The 18184-nt window shown below is 48.0% G+C and overlaps 1 protein-coding gene across 1 annotated transcript; it reads right to left on the bottom strand.

Annotated features, from left to right (window-relative positions):
* Positions 1-3508: 3508 nt before the first annotated feature.
* Positions 3509-9303, bottom strand: LOC128048990 (keratin, type II cytoskeletal 2 oral-like). Its single transcript, XM_052641495.1, has 7 exons — positions 8839-9303; positions 7546-7772; positions 6354-6414; positions 5556-5651; positions 4615-4779; positions 4382-4507; positions 3509-3733 (listed from the first exon to the last, which is right to left on the bottom strand). The coding sequence occupies exons 1-7, from the start codon at positions 9301-9303 to the stop codon at positions 3509-3511; spliced, it is 1365 nt and encodes a 454-aa protein (XP_052497455.1).
* Between the last annotated feature and the right edge of the window lie 8881 nt (positions 9304-18184).

Raw genomic sequence — 18184 nt, 5'->3', positions numbered from 1 at the left:
GAGCCTCACTAGTGTAGCACTTCTGCCTCTTACCTGAAAGAAAGTGAAAGTGTTAGTGTCTCAGTTGTGTCTGACTCTTTGCAACCCCATGGATGAGATTCCTTTGTCCATAGAACTCTCCAGGCAAGAATACTGGAGTGGATTGCCATTCCCTTCACCAGGGGATCTTCCTGACCCAAAGATCAAACCTGGCTCTCCCACGTTGCAGGCTGATTCTTTAGCATTTGAATCACCAGGGAAACCCTTGCCTCTTACCTGGAGGGAACCAGATCCCACTGGAATCTATTACGTTGATGAACTGCAAAACACTCCTCTACCAAGACTGGGTCTAAGAGGCCCAGTGGGGGCAAGGGGTGAGTGGGAAGGCCTCCTTGGGAGTGGGCAGTCCCCACTGAAGCAACATAAATACTCTTGATCAGTCCTATCACGAGAACACAATCAAATGGATAGAGGAGAAGCCAAGACTATGCAGTGTCCTTTACAGCTACTGCTAACCTAGGAGATCCATCCATACCTGATTTCTGTCTATTCTTGGACCTTGGTTTATTCTGTGACTCTTTGAAAGCCAAATACCAGAATATGAAATACAGTGCAATTTATTGGGAAAAGAAAGTACAACAACCATCAGCAGAGAATCCACAGCTCAGGGAATTAAGGTGCCAGAGGTGAGTCAGGATGTGATGTCCAGATGTGGAGCGGGAACCCTGAGAACCAACAGTCTGGAGATCTTAACCATTTACCCTCTAGCAGCAGCCCCACTGCACTGCCCTCCTCAGGCAGGGGCTGAAACATTCCAGCCTCAGACCATCAACTCCCAAGAGAGATGTGCCAGGGTGGGAACAGGCCAGGCTGGGAAGACCCACACTTGTCTGGGCTGAGGTGCTGCTGTCCAAAGTCAGGGGCCTTTACAAGGCTGCATCAGGGGCATCATCATCCCAGGCTAGCAGCTGGACCTCCCAGGCCTAGGAGAGGCCTTGGGGATGGAGGAGCCAGGAAGTTCAGCCGCTTCCCCCGAGAGCTTGAGGAAAAGCAAGGTTGGGGTTGGCATTTGTTGATGTCAAGCAGAGAGGGGAGAAGTGCTGTCCCAAGCTGAGGGGAAACCAGTGGGCATGGAGACTAGGCCCCCCAAAGGATCACTTGCAAAGCTGGTTTGAGCTGGTGGTCTAAGTGAAGCAGATGGTTGTGCGGCACCCACCGCCAGACTTGTAGCCAGCGCTTCCTGAGCTCTGGACACTGCTCGGGTTCACAGAGCCGCTGCTCCCGTCACTGCAGGCCTGGGAGCCCCACCGCTGCCGCTGCTGACTCCTCCACAGCTGCCACTGTTCCCTCCTCTGCCGCTGCTGCCGCCGCCGCCTCTGTAGCCACTGCCACCAGTGACCCCTCCAAATCCCCCACAGCCTCCACCAGGGCTGGTGCCTGTGCTGGTGACGTTGCTGACCACCACTAAGAAGAACAAGCGCTCGACTCAGGTGCTAGCCCTGGGCCTGTACCCTAACCCTGCTTGGCTGTGTGACTCAGAGAAAGTTACTCAACTTCTCTGAGGCCTCAGTGGGTAAACAGCCGGAGTGAGCCCTGGCGCTCTGGTCCCCTTCCCCAGGAGTAAGAGCCAGAAGTATCCACATGAATTTCTGGTTCTCCAACCTAAGGAATGCCCTGGGACCGCAGGGGCTTCAGCTCTGGCCTACCAGTTGGCCAAGTTCCACTAGGAGCAGAGTAGTGTGGCCTGAGACCCTGGACACTTTGGTGGCCTGGCCGCCTTGAATGGGTCAGGCTCTCCCACCCAAATGTCAGTCAGCATGTTTCTAGTTGCCCTTTTTGCATTCCAGGGAGAAAGTTTTTGAAAGGCTACTTACAAATGCACACAGCGCTCTGACACTCTCCAGACATCCTAAAAAGCAAGAGGAGATGAGGATTATTTCTGCAATGAGTCCTTAGCCGAACAGCTCAGAGTTCATAACCCTGGGAGCCGTGTCCTCCCTTTTGCCCTCATAGGGGTCAAGCTCCCAAAAGAAGAAAGGCTATTCTGAGTCTGTTTCCAGACACAGATCTCCCCAGGAAAAGGGGCTGCTGCAGGGAAGTAAGGCTTCCAGCAGCTCCACCAATCACCGTCTCTCCATCTTCCCATCATCTTTCATTAATTTCCCAGATTATCTTCCAGACACACTACTCATCACTCAACACCCTCTTGATTAGCCCATCCTCACCTCTCCTCTGCTGCTGAGACCATCTTCCCACCTTAGCTATGCCCTTCCCCTCCTTCACCCAGGCCTGGCTTTCTTATTCCTACCGTTCTTCTTCCCGGAAGCCTTCCCCAGTAAGCCCTCCTGGGGTGGTGGTGGCAGTAATGGTTATTCAAGATGGATAATATGTGAGAGGGGCTGACACTCAACACATGATGGAAATGTCCTGCCCACTCTCCCCATCTTCCCGTGCCTCATTCTCGTTCACGGAGCAGGCATGACCGCATGTTTGAGCAGACACGGAACGTGTCCACATGCCTTGCCAGTGTGGCCCCCACGGGTGTCGCTCTCTCCTTCCTCACCCCACAGTTCCCAATGCATGCAGCGCCATCTGCATTCTCACTCCTTTTCTTAGAGATGCAAGAAATCCTTAAGTTTTCTTCTCACATGTGAGTTCTGCTTCCTCCATCAGATTGGGAGCTGCCTGAAGACAGAGGCTCTGAACACAGGACTCATGGAGCAGCTAGTCATGACAAGGATCTTTCAATTCTTGACACCCCTTTGGCATTTGACAGCCACTCGCTGAGCCCTTATCTGCTACTTGGTATTGTGTTATTTTTCCAGAGTATGTATGTATCAGCCACCTTCCCATATAGACTCAGCCTCAGGGATGCGGGTGTTCTAGGACTGTCTATACTGAGCTACCCGGCATGGTAACAACTCCCCACATGAAGCTATTTTATTTAAATTAAATTAAATGTAAAACTCAGCTGCACTCACCAGGTTTCAAGTGCCCAAGTGGCCAAAGGCTACTATATTAGATAGCACAGGTATAGGACATTGTCATCATCCAAGAAAGGTCCAGTGGACAGCACTATAACTTTTATTATAAGCCCAGAGGACTTTCCCTTCCACCTGCATATAGTGAGGCTCAGCAGAGGTGTTTAGCCACTCAGTCGTGTCTGACTCTTTGCAACCCCATGGACTGCAGCACACCAGGCTTCCCTGTCCTTTGCTATCTTCTGGAGTTTACTCAAACTCATGCCCATTGAGTCAGTGATGTTATCCAACTATCTTATCCTCTGTCGCCCAACAGAGATATGTAATGCAATATTGATGTCTAAGGTAAATCAAAGTGTGAGATAAATTTGATTGTCTATATACATGCACATATATATATAGCGAGAGAGAGAGCGGGGCCTGAATCCTCAACTCTGTCATTCAGGAGATTCCCTACCTATTGTCCTCTCCCTGTAACCTTGTTCCCTTTCTTCACTATCAAAGGTCACTCTGACTCACTTCTGGAGGATAATGACCCCCCCAGCCCCTCACCTGCACTCCTCACTCTCCAGCAGCTTGCGGTAGGTGGCAATCTCCACATCCAGAGCCAGTCTGACATTCATCAACTCCTGGTAGTCACACACCAGCCGGGCCAGGTCATCCTTGGCCTGCTGAAGGGCAGCCTGCAGTTCTTGGAGCTTGGCATTGGCATCCTTGAGGGCCAGCTCCCCACGCTGCTCAGCATCAGCAATAGCATTCTGCAGGTTGGCATTCTAGCAAAGAGGGAGTTAAGAGACTGTTTAGCCTAGTGACCAAAAAGCAAACAACTGATCTTTCCAATGTCTCTTACCCACCCAAGAAATTCCTCTCTTTCCCTTCCTCCCCTTCTTGGAAATTCAGTAGCGCATACTCAGAAAACAGAAGTCAGTTTCACAGTTGGTTCATTCTTTTTTGGCCCTTTTAAATTAACTCATGTCTCATCAAGAAAAGGAACACCAATTTGCTGGTTAAGGTGGCAGTAGTCTGGTGAGTGGTTCTTTCTTTTTAAGATTGTTAAAAGACTGTCTTTCCTAATCACTTCATTCTAGTGATACAAATTAGTCTTCAAGGTTATGTGAAGTGTGTGATAAATAGCTCATTAAGGTAAGATCCTACTGAGAGCTGAGTGTTTAAGGCCACCCTTACAGTTGGAAGATTTGCTGCTGGGCAAACCAGAATGGACAACCGTCTCACAACCGTCTCTCCTTAGGGAGCCTCAACCTTGGGGAGGAGAATCGAGGAGAACAGAGTGTCCCAGAGCTCAGGCTGTCCCATAGGCAACCACAAAAGGACTGAGAAGGCCTGTGGCAGAAGCCCAGCTGTTGCTTCTCCTCCCCAGGGCCTGGAAGACCTCTAGGACTTTCCACTCAGCCCAGACCCACCTGCTTCTTGACATTCTCAATCTCAGCCTGCAGCCTCGGGATCATCCAGTTGAGCTCCATGATCTCATTCTTGGTGCTCTTCAGGTCTTCCCCATGCCTGCTGGACTTGTTCTCCAGCTCTCCAAGCTGACAGAAGAGAAACCCATCATCACGACTTTGCAGACTGTTGGAGTGCTTTTGATGGAGGTCAGCGGACCTACAGCTAGAGTATGGGAACAGAGGAGAGCTCCCACCTTGGTCTTGTACAGGGCCTCAGCCTCGGCCTTGCTCTTCTGCGCGATGTCCTCGTACTGGGCCTTGACCTCATTGATGATGCAGTCCAGGTCCAGGCAGTGATTGTTGTCCATGGACAGGACCACGGACATGTCATGAAGGTGATTCTGCATCTGGGTCAGTTCCTGTGGGAAACATGGAGCTCACTTTCACCATCTCCTGGCCTCAAGAGATGCTGAGAATAAAGAAGAGTCTTCTACCCCCACAACAGGGGCCAAGAGTGGGAGAGTTAGAAATATCAGCTTGCATTTCAGGCCCGGCTACAGCCTAAAGGATACCAGACAACAAAACAAAAGGAAAAAGGAACACCACCTGTATAAGACTGTCAGCCTGCAAGTATCAGTCAGTGAACCCTACCAGGTGGGTTTCCAGGGGACTGCAGTGAGGAGGGGTCCTCTGGAAGAGCTGGGTTAGGTGCTGGGTTAGGAGCCAGAGGGTTAGAGCCAACTGCAGAGGACAAGTAGGGGACAGAGAGGGACCCTGGCCCTGTGAGCCAGGTCTAGGCGACTGTGAGGAGTTAAGCTGGCATTTCCTGGGAGGAGCAGAGCTGAGAGCTGAGCGCCACTGCTGGGTTTGTGAGTGTCCTGCCGTGTGCGTGCCTGTGCTCCGTCGCTCAGTTGCATCCGACTCTTTGTGGCTGCATGGACTGCAGCCCGCCAGGCTCCTCTGTCCATGGGATTTTCCAGGCAAGAATACCGGAGTGGGTTGCCATGCCCTCCTCCAGGGGATCTACCCTACCCAGGTATCAAACCCGCATCTCCTGCATGGCAGGCAGATTCTTTACCACTGAGCCACCAAGGAAGCCCCATCCTGCCACGTGACTGTCCCCTGATGTCACACTTGGGAAGCATGCTTGGAAAGATGCGGCTAAGAAGGCTCTGGGGCTCGACCAAGGAATCACCGTCTCACAGAGGGTCCTCAGGAAGTTGATTTCATCTGTCAGACCATCCACCTTGGCCTGAAGCTCCACCTTGTTCATGAACGCTGCATCCACATCCTGAACAAAAGGAAGGGAGGAGGGCAGTCAGAAACCCAAAAGAATGTGACCGTCTGCTCCCCCTCCACCCACAGCACTGTTCTGAGTCTTCATCGTTCTTCTTTGCCCCTCCCCCATTCCTCTCTCTAATTATGACTTCTCTTTTTGGAAAAAAAGAAAAAGTGGTTTTCTTCCTTTTAATTGCCTTGGCCAATCAAATCCCAAGGCTTTGACAAAACATAAACCCCATCAGCCAGGTACACAGTAAGGGTAGCAAAATCACATTTATCCAATATGTGACTTTGGTTAGGTAGGACCAAAAACCCAGCCTCTTGAAGAGAAAAGAAGGCATTCTTCTCACAACTTCATCTTTATGATGACTGGCTGACACAAGCTACCAGTATTTGTGGTATCTGATTGTTTTTATTAATAATATCCGGGGAGGCTGAAAACCTTGATTCGATGTTATAGATAAAGCCTGCATTATTATTTCACATCACCAATCAGCTCATTGGTCACATTATAAGATGTCATCCCCACCAGCAACATACTCAGAGCAGCTGCCTTCATCAAACTCCTCATTCCACAAAAATGCAAGAAAAGGTGTAAACAGCCCACAGAGCATAGCGTCACAGGGCCCCAGAGAAGTTGGCTCTGCTCTCCCTCCAGGGGCGTCCACACCCAGAAAGGGAGCCAAGGTCCCCATTGTCCCAGATTCCTCACCTTCTTGAGCCCTATAAACTCATTCTCTGCAACAGTACGCTTGTTGATCTCATCTTCATACCTGGGACAGAAAGAGCCACACATTTGGACACTGACATTTCAGAAGTTGGGAAAAAACAAAAACAAAAACAAAAAAAAGAGGCTCCTAAGAACTCAGGCACAATCTCCTCACCAGGGGATCGGACCAGCTTCAAGGGTGTGCGACCCGTGCAGTTACTCAGAGTCCTGGGTTCAGAAGGTCGTTATGCTTGGTTTAAAGCTCTGTTGACCCAATCTTGAAATTCTTAATAATTTTTGACAAGGGCCCTGAGTTTTCATTTCACACTGAACCCCCAAACTGATGTAGCCAGTCCTGCCTAGAGGCCTTTCAGAGCTCAGGCCACTGCCTCGATCACCTCCCTCTAGGTCTGAGTGACACACCAAGGAGTGTCAGGCAGAGGAGGGGAAGACTTCGAGGAGCCCAGCTCTAGAGACATCACGAAACACGTGGGCAGATAAGCCCAGAGAAGTATTTGCTCAGGCTGGCTGTTTCAACCTCTGTTCTCTCTGTTTCTCTTTGCATTAATCTGAGCAGGTGCCCACAAGCTTGTGCGCATGGAGTGGAATGGGGCCTCCCCAGAACAGGCTTTCCCCTTCTTGCAGGTCCTGACCCCCGGGGATGTCTGGAGCCCCCTTCCCATCTTGAGAGGTCCCGTTTACCTCTTGCTGGCCTCAGAGGATGTCAGCCATAATTGCAGACACGCGAGAGGGGGCTGACTGAAGCTGCAGAAATGGGACTGGGCTGGGCACATTGGAAGAGCGCTTTACAGCAGTCTGCCTGGAACCCGGGACCTGCCCCACCCACCACTTCACAATATAGGACCAGAGCAGGGGAATTTGCATTTTTGATGGGCTTCCAGGGTGCTGCCTTGGTGCAGTCAAGTGTGGAGGGCCCTCCAGTCTAAAGGACTTTGAACTCTGGGAGGACTCTGTCGTCCATCTGGGCTGGTGTAGAAGGGCCCTGCCTGGAGACTGACAAATCTGGCATCATCAGCCACTTAGAAGTCTCAGTCCTCACCCTCTCACATACTCGATAAATCCATCCACAAGTCCTGACTGAAGGTACAGTCAGGAACAGTTAAAAATCCTCAGTTGGGACCGCACCTCCCTGCTAATCCCCCAGGAGGGGAAACTCCCCAGCTGGGGCCCTCACTTCTTTCTGAAGTCTTCCACCAGGTCCTGCATGTTCCTTAGCTCTCCTTCCAGATTCCCCTTTTCTGCCAGAGCCGAATCCAGCTGCCTGCGCAGGCAGTTGATGTAGCTTTCAAATAAAGGCTCCAGTCCTCTGGAGCCCAAGCTGGAGCCCAAGCCCGCAGTCCGCTGCTGGAGCAGGTCCCACTTGGTTTCCAGGACCTTGCTCTGCTGTTCCAGGAACCGCACCTGCGGCAGGGGAGGTATAGAAAGAGTCAGCTTCTTGAGTTGGGCAGGTGGGGCCATCCAACCCAAAGGGTTCCATATGTGGAAACTCAACCCGGTTGTCCAATCTTTAAGAGCCTCTGTTTTTTCAGGAATTTGAGAAGGATGAGGGTTTAGAAAAGGAGGAAGAGATGCATTGAGTGCTTCCTGAATGCTGTTTTCACATAGTCTAACTCACTTAATCCTCCTATACAACTACCTATAAGTGTTATCCCCCTTTTATAGATAAAGAAACTGAGGCTCCAAGTGCTTAAATAAGTTGCCCAAAGTGAGGTGGCTACTAAGTGTCAAAACTAAGAGACAAACCCAGCTCTCATCAAGTCTGTTGGAATCCTTCAGCATACACCTAAAGGAGGCCTCCACAAAGGTGTTTCTCATCATCTTTTAAAGGAAAGCTTTTTTACCTCCCTTCAAGCAGGGAAAATAGTCAACAAGGTTTAACTTGTGATAAATTTTTCTTATTCTCCTTAACTGTTTCCCCTTTCAGTTACTCAGCTCACAGCTAACTTCAGTTTAACTTCGCACCCAGCACACCTTTCCCTGCCCGAGTGTGGACAGCTTGGCGTAATGTGGCTAAAGCGTAGCATCATCTGGAAGGTAAGTCAGCTGCCGCTACTCATCACTGAGAGGCCGTCCTGAGATTCCTCCTAATACAGGTTTGGTTGTCAGCTCGTTTGGATCACCAAGCAATTGCTCCTCAAGAGTCACTGAAAGTTAGCTATAACAATTTCATGGTTAATGTCCCTTTCTTAAAAAGAGTTAAGAGCATTCCTAGACTCTCACTTCACTTTCCTGGGCCCTGTCCCAAGAAGAAAATCAGGAGATGAAATCCTTCTCCCATTTCACAGCTGGGAATACAGGGCTTGCAGAGCAAGAGAGGCATACTGACTGTCCTGTACGGGCCAAGGTAGAACCAGCACAAGAAGCTGGACCCCCTGCCTCTAAGCCTGGCAGGTCCCATGGGCATCTTCCTATACCATCCCCCTGGGCAGCCCAACCCCTCCAGGACACCTCTGGGCTTTGCCCTCACCTTGTCAATGAAGGAGGCGAACTTGTTGTTGAGGGTCTTGATCTGCTCCCTCTCCTGGGCCTTTACTTGCCCAATCTGGGGGTTGATCTCCACATTGAGGGGCTGCAGGAGGCTCTGGTTGATGGTCACTTCCTGGATTCCCCCAGGGCAGACACTAGAGCCATAGCTAACAGGCCCACCAAAGCTACTAGTCCCTCCAAAGCCACCAACCCCCCCATAACCACTGCCCATTCCTCTGACTCCACAAATGCCACCTCCATAACCACCTCCATAACCACCTCCACAGCCACTGATGCAGCTGCTGCGCCCTCCCCCAAAGCCACCAGCCCGGGAGCCAGCCACGCTGATGGAGATGCTCTTATTGTCACCCAGGTTGTAGAGGCTGCGACTGCCAAAGCCACCTGCTCTGCCCCGGGACCCACAGACCCCTGCGCCAGCTCCTCCAGAGCGGGCCACACAGCTCATCCTGCTGCTGCTGCTGCTGGGGACCACGGCAGAGCAGACGGAGAAGCCCTGGCTCCCTCCACTGATGGATTTCTTGCAGACTTGTCTGTTCATGGTGAGAGAGCTCAAAGGCAAGCTAGCAATCACTTAGCAGGAGCTGCGAGAGGGATGAAGACAGAGGATGGGGACAACAGAGGAGACTGGTCTTTATATACCAAGGAGTTTGGCTTCGAAGACGGAGAGGCAAGCAATTAGCTGAGAGTCATCTTGGGTTTGGTTTGCCTCCCAGGCAATAAGTTACTTCCACTTTGCAAACACACCTCAAAATAATCCCCCGGACCAAAGTGACTTTGCTCTCTTGGCTTAATCATCCAAACTTGCCTCAGTTGACAAAGGACTGGAGCTCTCCTCCCTCCATGGGTTTCCTCAAGGGTCTCAGGAAACTCAAACAGCACCTGATCCAGCAGGATGAATGGGGGTTTGATACCAGGGGGTCGGGGGCTACTGAGCTCTGTGACACCAGGCTGAGGACGAGACAACTTGTTCCAGGTGGCCTGAGTCCCTCCCTGCATGCAGAGTGCCACCACTCCATGGCATGTCCGTGATACTTCAAAGAAATATCCAGAGGAGGGCTTAGGGTGGGGAGGATGGAGGGATGAGAGGTGCACTAACCCCACAAGGATCCACTCTGGCACCTCCTCTGCCAAATCATCCCTTAAGCCAGCTTGTCACTTGAGCTGAGAGGTGCTGCTGTCATGGGAAACACATGTGAAGATAAAATATCTGACCTGTGGGAGCAATGAAGTCAGATATGCAGCAAGTGTGAAGCTTGCAAGGAAGAAGGGGATGCATACGGAGAGGAGTCTCAGACCAAGCCCTGCTACCACCATCCTAGACCAGCAGCAGGTGATTTCTGGATATAGAAGCAAGGGAGGGCAGAATGTGGGACCAGTTGGCTGATGGAGTCAGCTCAAAGACCCCATTCATCATCTTAGAATGAGAGTGCATGCTGTATCAGATCTGGTGGCCTTTGACGCCCTCCCCCTTCCTGGTCTGAGCTAGATGCCCCTCCCTGTTTTCCCACCACACTCTGTGCTTTTCCCACCATGGCCCTGATTCAGAGTATCCTTATCTGTTTACTTGTCAGGACCCCTCTGGGTCCTGAGCTTGTCAAGGGAAGGAGTTGAGTCCTACTCATTCTAAATCTTCAGCCTGTGCGTAGGGTAAGCACACCGAGAATGTGTGCTAACTGATGACTAGTATCTAAGTGTATAAATAATCTAGACCCAGTATTATGGGATATAAATCTTCAGAGGAAGGGTTTGGGTGTCTGTATTCTTAACACGCCCTTCAGGTAATCCTTATGATCAGGGAAGTTAGGGAAGCCCTGGTCTAGAAGATGGGTGTTCCTTCTGGGCTCAGGGAGGGAGGGGAATGGAGGACCCTTGGCAGTAGAGTGAGTCCACCGATGCGTTACTGCTCTTTTGACAGCTCAATCGTCTCCCATCCCTGGACCAACCCATCTCCACACCCAGCCACACCACGCATGGCAAGAACAAATTCTCAGGTTGTTACCTACATATGGGACTTCACAAGCTATGGGAGAAACAGGAGCAAGTGATTCTCACAGCCCGAGAAATAGGTGGTGAGTCTATCTCCAGATTTCTGGTCAAGTTGGCAACTTGCACTCTCTTTCTGGGATGGTCTCCAGACAAGGCAGTCTGGTGCAGAGGACTGGTCTGAAAAACCCTCAAGAACCTCAAGTTTAGCAGTTTTAAGTGTGCTGCAGCTAATTCTCAATTCTCTGCTCTGCTTCTTGTCTAAAGTTAGTCCACTTGGTTAGAAGCTCAGTATCTCTTTGACCTTGAACAAGTTACTTAATTTTTATGTGTCTTGGTTTCCTCAACTATAAGATGGGATGATAATAGCAGGTACTCGAGCATTAAACAAGCTAAATAAATATGAAATGCTTACTATGGTGCTTAACACATGGTAAGCACTCTGTGTTCACTTATTGCTAATATTCTACTTGGGAACATGGGGAACTTCAAGACAACTTTCACCTCTGAGAAAGAAGCTGAGTGTGAGTGGAGAGTAAGATAAACAAATTGGGACAGTAGAGAGTAAGACCTCTGCTAGAATCGGTTTGGATTGGGTGACCTTGAGCAGTGACTCAACACACAAATTTGTGTTCTAATCTGTCAAACCCCTTCCAACCTAATTGGTTTGTGATGAGCCTCACAGGAAACAATGTAAGTTGAAAGTCCTTGATAGTTACAAAATGCCACACAGAATAAGGTAACTGGGGTCTAACAGAAAGCCTGTCGTCGTGGACTTCGAAGACCTGGGTTCAAATAACCTCTTGCCTACCTCTTACCACGTGATGACCTTGGTCAAGCTACTTGACTTTGCCGTTGTTGTTTAGTCGCCAAGTCTAGAATCTTTAGCCTCTCTTATGTGTAAAATGAGGATTCTTTTTATGTGTAAAATGAGCCCCACTCACAGGATTGTTTTGAGATTTAAATCGTGTCCAGCAACAAACTGGGTTTTTAAGTCAACATTACCCATCCATAGCCAATTCATGAAGGAGATCTGTGTCAGGTTCTTCTTTGAGACATTTACTCCATCCATCAGTTGAATGCCAGTCCTCTTGGAGAGGTCTATGTTCATAATCTTTGAAACTCCTTTAAAAGCAGAAGATGAAATGCCCTCCCTGGGAACAAAGCTGAGCCAGGCTCACCTGAAGCCCCAAGTGAGAGCTCAAAGCAAGCAAGGACAAACATCAGTATCTCTGCCTCCCTTCCCCTCCCTTGGCTCCAGTGCTGAGGCAGCGGGTGGCAACCTCCTAGGTATGGCTGATCGCTGCCATCCTGGTAGATACTGCAGAAGAGGAATGGAGCGAGGTGACGGGCAGGTCACCGAAGCACAGTTTTGGGTTGGATTCCCCCAATCCACGTACCCTGAGCCTGCCAACCACCGCCTTATTTAGCGGGTTGGGATTATTTTCTCAGAAGTTGACTAAAGCTGCTGTAAAGATCCAGAGTTAGCATCCTGGGCTCTATTTCCCACTGATCTTCTAGGGCAGTTCCAATGAACTACCTGCGGCCAACAGTGTGAGTTCTAATCCCTCACTTGCTGGAACCTTCTGTGTAAGGTTGCCAAATGGCAGAACACTGAATCCTTATTTCCTCACTTAGAAAATAAATCCGTCTTCATGAAGCAGAGTTGTTCCCTCTAAACAAATTGTTCTCCGGTACTCAACTGCAGTGACAATGCTTGAGTTTCCTAAAATGTAGTTGTAAGAGGAAGAATGAATCATGAGACAGTAGTCATTACCTCTAGGTCAAAGTGAGCAGACATCCTTCTCCATCTAGGAGATAAGGATGAAGGGGTGATTCTTACATGCCCTTTTCTACATATGGATTCTCAGATCCAATTTTCAAGATAATCATTAATTTGTTCTTCAAAAAAAAGCAGTCATTCTAGATCTGCTGCCCCGGACTAAGAATTATTATTTTCTCCCTTTTACCATGTTAAAAGAAAAACTTGGCACTACTGAAATAACTTTACTTAACAAACATAAATTTTTTTACATTAACAAATGTAAATGTAAAAATGTAAATTTTTACTTAACAGTAAAATATATTACTCTATAGAACTAGCTCGCATTAACCGCTTAAGCTTGATAAAGAAGTGAAAGTCTAAGTACAGCTAAATCCTTTTGTTACTAAACCTTATTAGCAATCACAATTTTTTTCTAATTCTGGTTCCCTCTCCAGACTGGATTAGAATACTCTTCAACTCACCCCTAAATCCTTATCTAGTCCTAGATTCTCTCCCAGGGCTTATCTAGGGCAGAAATCTATCCCCAAGTTAGCCTTGATTAAAACATTTTATGGTTAAATAAATTTGGGAAATGAAAATTGTTTGGCTTTCTCTTGGGTTTTTATTAAAGCTTATTTGCCTATTAAAAGCCTCTTTCTTGTACAAAGAATCATTTGCTTTTACTAAATTGGAGCTCCCCAAACAAACCTAGCAACAAAATCTTTCATGTTAACCCCTATTAACTTGCTGTTGAATATACTTTTGTTGTTCTGTCACTAAGTCATGTCCAGCTCTTTGCAACCCCATGGACTGCAGCATCCCAGGCTCCTCTGTCCTCCACTATCTCCCAGAGTATGCTCAAAAGAAGCACTGAAACAACCAGGCATCCAAAATGAGTAAGAATGCAAAGAACTAAACAGACATTTCTCCAAAGAAGACATACAGATGGCTAACAAACACATGAAAAGATGCTCAACATCACTCATTATCAGAGACATGCAAATCAAAACCACAATGAGGTTCCATCTCACGCCAGTCAGAATGGCTGCTATCAAAAAGTCTACAAACAATAAATGCTGGAGAGGGTGCAGAGAAAAGGAAACCCTCTTACACTGTTGGTGGGAATGCAAACTAGTACAGCCACTATGGAGAACAATGTGGAGATTCCTTAAAAAACTGGAAATAGAACTGCCTTATGACCCAGCAATCTTACTGCTGAACATACACACAGAGGAAACCAGAATTGAAAGAGACACGTGTACCCTAGTGTTCATCACAGCACTGTTTACAATACCCAGGACATGGAAGCAACCTAGATGTCCATCGTCAGATGAATGGATGAGAAAGCTGTGGTACATATACACAATGGAGTATTACTCAGCCATTAAAAAGAATACATTTGAATCAGTTCTAATGAGGTGGATGAAACTGGAACCTGTTATACAGAGTGAAGTAAGCCAGAAAGAAAAACACCAATACAGTATGCTGCTGCTGCTGTTGCTGCTGCTAAGTCACTTCAGTCGTGTCCGACTCTGTGCGACCCCATAGATGTCAGCCCACCAGGCTCCCCCGCCCCTGGGATTCTCCAGGCAAGAACACTGGAGTGGGTTGCCATTGCCTTCTCCACCAATACAGTATACTAATGCATATATATGGAATTTAGAAAGATGGTAACTATGACCCTATATGCGAGACAGCAAAAGAGACACAGATGTAGAGAACAGACTTTTGGGCTCTGTGGGAGAAAGTGAGGGTGGGAAGATTTGAGAGAATAGCATCGGAACATGTATCTTACCATATGTGAAATAGATCGCCAGTCCAGGTTCAATGCATGAAACAGAGTGCTCAGGGCCAGTCCACTGGGATGACCCTGAGGGATGGGATGGGGAGGGAGATGGGAGGGGGGTTCAGGATGGGGAACACATGTACACCCATGGCTGATTCATGTCAGTGTATGGCAAAAACCACAATATTGTAAAATAATTAGCCTCCAATTAAATAAATTAATTTTTAAAAATTTTAGAAAAGAAAGAATGCATGCAGAGGACAGTCAAGGGATGATGACTTAAAGTCAAGGAGACTCGGCTCATCCCTGGAGAGAAAGCACTTGCTCCCAGTGACAGAGAGAAGACTGTTGGCAGACTAAGGCCTGCGGGATGAAGAAGCAGGGAGAAGCACTTTGGGACGCTGGGAAATAGAGAAGGTCTGTGAGAACCAATGCTCCTGTCAACCGCTATTTCTCACCAGCCACAGATTTTGCTGGGTCTTTCTGAAAGCCATGGGACCCTCCCTAGGGAAGCACCCTGGGCAAGGGGCCTCATCCCCTTGGATTTTCCCTGTGCTGGATTTTCTGAAACTCCAAACAATGGCAACTGCTCCCTCTCTTTCCTTGCAGTTTGGAGGAGTGAAAAACATGGAGGCCTTGAAGTTAGACCTGTGTTCAAATCCAAGCCTCGCCACTTTCCACTTACATGGACTCCAGGGAGTCTGGCCTCAGTTTTCTCTTCTGTAAATTGCGGTGAGCACAGCCTCTTTGTGAGGTTGCAGTGAGGACCATAGAAAGTGTGATGGAAAACCCTTACACATGGCATTTCTCCATACAGCAGCCTTTGTGATGATGACAATGATAATGTCCATATATGGATCCCTCCTGGGAGTTGTCAGTTTGGAGACTGAAGAGAAGAAAGGAGTTCTAAGGGGTAGCCTAGCTTAGGGTCCTTGTGGCACTGAAGGCTGATCATTTGGGCATAAAATTGCAAAGAATCTTTGTGAGTCACCTAAAAGTCATTCTTCCATGCCTGGCCAAGCCAGTTTCCCACTACAGGGGCTCATCAGTAACTGCTACTGCTGCTAAGTCGCGTCAGTCGTGTCTGAATCTGTGCGACCCCATAGACGGCAGCCCACCAGGCTCCTCCGTCCCTGGGATTCTCCAGGCAAGAACACTGGAGTGGGTTGCCATTTCCTTCTCCAATGCATGAAAGTGAAAAGTGAAAGTGAAGTCACTCAGTCATGTCCGACCCTCAGCGACCCCATGGACTGCAGCCTACCAGGCTCCTCCGTCCACGGGATTTTCCAGGCAAGAGTACTGGAGTGGGGTGCCATTGCCTTCTCTGGCTCATCAGTAAAGCAGTTCATCAATCAGTAAATGTTAATTGAGGTACTGCATACTTCTCAGAGTTGGAAGGACTATGATTTAGGAAAAATAATTTCCTCTTTCAAATCCTTACTTCTTTCACTTGTCTGTGAAGGTATATAAAAATGGCTAACATTGAGTGTGAGCCATATACCAGCCACAGAGTTAGATTATTTATAATTATCATTTCTAGCTGTCCTAAAAACTCTGCAAGATTGAAGTTTTCATTCATATTTTACAAATAAGGGCATAAGCTTAATGAAACTAATTAACTTGTCCCAAGGCAATCAGCTGAGTGAGATGGGATTTTACTCAGACTATGCAACTACAAAGCCTGTCATAAATCAATGGATCGTTTATCTGTGTGGGCTTCAACAAATCAAATGACACCATCCCAGAGTGGAAAGTCCACTCTGACATTTAAAGAACCCATCATAGAAGATGATGGATAGATATGCCTCAAAGCAGCCACTTGTGTTAATGAAAATAGCTTTAAATCTTACAAATTCCTCTTTGGCATCAAGGAGTGGCACCCATCATTATCCAGGTATTTCCCCCAGTCAGTCTCTCTGACTCCTCTACTGGAGACTGGAACTCTCCAGAGCTGAAGGTGGGCCTGCCCACAGCAGACACCTGAGAGAACCTCTTCTGCTAACATCAGAACTTCAGGTTTGGTTTCTGGCTCCTCAAGACTCCAGTAAGCTGTTAGCAGCACATGTCAGAGCTGGGTGGAAGAGAGTGCCTCCAGGAGACTGAAAAGAAGTCAGCCAGCCCCATCCAGCAGCATAGCACAGGGGTTATGGGTGTAGACTTTGGATTCGGGGCCCAGATCTGCCATTTCCATCACTAACATGGGCATGTTACCCTGCCGCTCTGAGCCCTGCTTCCCTCATCTGGAAAGTGAGGATATTTACTGCCTGCCCCCTCCGGCAGTGATGAGGATTACATGAGATGACTGCACAAGGTGTCCGGTGTATGACTCACACCAGTAAGCACTAAATGAAAGTGAGTAGTTTAAATTGCATTGTTTTTGTTAAGGATGTCAGGACAGCCGTTGCATTTTACAGTCCAGCCCTCTCCTTTTATTTATTTTTTTTTAATTTTTATTTTTACTTTATTTTACTTTACAATACTGTGTTGGTTTTGCCATACATTGACATGAATCCGCCACGGGTATACATGAGTTCCCAATCCTGAACCCCCCTCCCACCTCCCACCCCATATCATCTCTCTGGATCATCCCCGTGCACCAAGCTTCCTGTATCCTGTATCAAACATAGACTGGCGATTCATTTCTTACATGATAGTATACATGTTTCAATGCCATTCTCCCAAATCATCCCACCCTCTCCCTCTCCCTCAGAGTCCAAAAGTCCGTTCTATACATCTGTGTCTCTTTTGCTGTCTCGCATATAGGGTTATCATTACCATCTTTATAAATTCCATATATGTGTGTTAATATACTGTATTGGTGTTTTTCTTTCTGGCTTACTTCACTCTGTATAATCGACTCCAGTTTCATCCACCTCATTAGAACTGATTCAAATGTATTCTTTTTAATGGCTGAGTAAGTGCCCCATTAGCTCACTGAAATTCTCAGCGCCTAGGATGTGCTGGGCAAAGAGCAGCCCAGAGATGAAGGCGGCACATCCGGCCCTCCAAGGAAATTCCATTCTAGCGGAGAACAGACACTGAAATGAGTCAGTTTAATAGAACAGGACAAGCGATAAACAGAGATTAACAGAGTTCGACAGGAACCCAAACATTTAATGCCATGTGTGCAATCCAGGAAAGCTTTCAGGAGGCAGTGCTGGTATGATCTGTGGCGAGAAATAAGGGTTGGTCCAGTAACTGAAGGTGGGGTGAGCGTTCCTGGCAAGGGGAACAGATTACCAGAGGCACAGAGGCCTAACACAGCCAGGCTTGTTGCAGAACAGCAAGCATCTCACAGGCCATCAGCTTAGGTCTTGAAAGTACCTACATAAGGCTATGCTGTCTGCCTGGCTGGTTTCCCATGTCCTTGCCCAGAGTAAAAATGCATTTCCCGTATAAAACCAACAAACTTCTAAAAATGTGTACATTCATATATAACAGATTGACTTTGCTGTGCACCTGAAACTAATACAACATTGTAAATCAACTATACCCCAATAAAAATTTTAAAATAAAAATACTTCCTTCACTGCCGGGAGCCAGCGTGAGGAATCCCACCATGACAAGGTCATGCGGAGAGGCCTGATGGGCAAGGTGAGTCAGGCCTCAGGAGTTCCCCCTGAGTTTCCCTGAGCATCTACCCCCAAAATAAACCAGAATATGCCTGCCTTATTGTATTGTGCTTTTCTACTCTTCTGACACTCTCTGGAAAAAGTTAATTCAGGGCTTCAGTCTCCTGCAAAAGAATGTCTCGGCTTAAAACTCCCTCTGATAGGTTCCCCCAGACTTTTT

The sequence above is a fragment of the Budorcas taxicolor genome, chromosome 5 (assembly GCF_023091745.1).
Source record: "Budorcas taxicolor isolate Tak-1 chromosome 5, Takin1.1, whole genome shotgun sequence".
Classification (NCBI taxonomy): domain Eukaryota; kingdom Metazoa; phylum Chordata; class Mammalia; order Artiodactyla; family Bovidae; genus Budorcas; species Budorcas taxicolor.
Note: the sequence above shows the minus strand (reverse complement) of the source record. Positions and strands in the feature narration are given on the sequence as shown.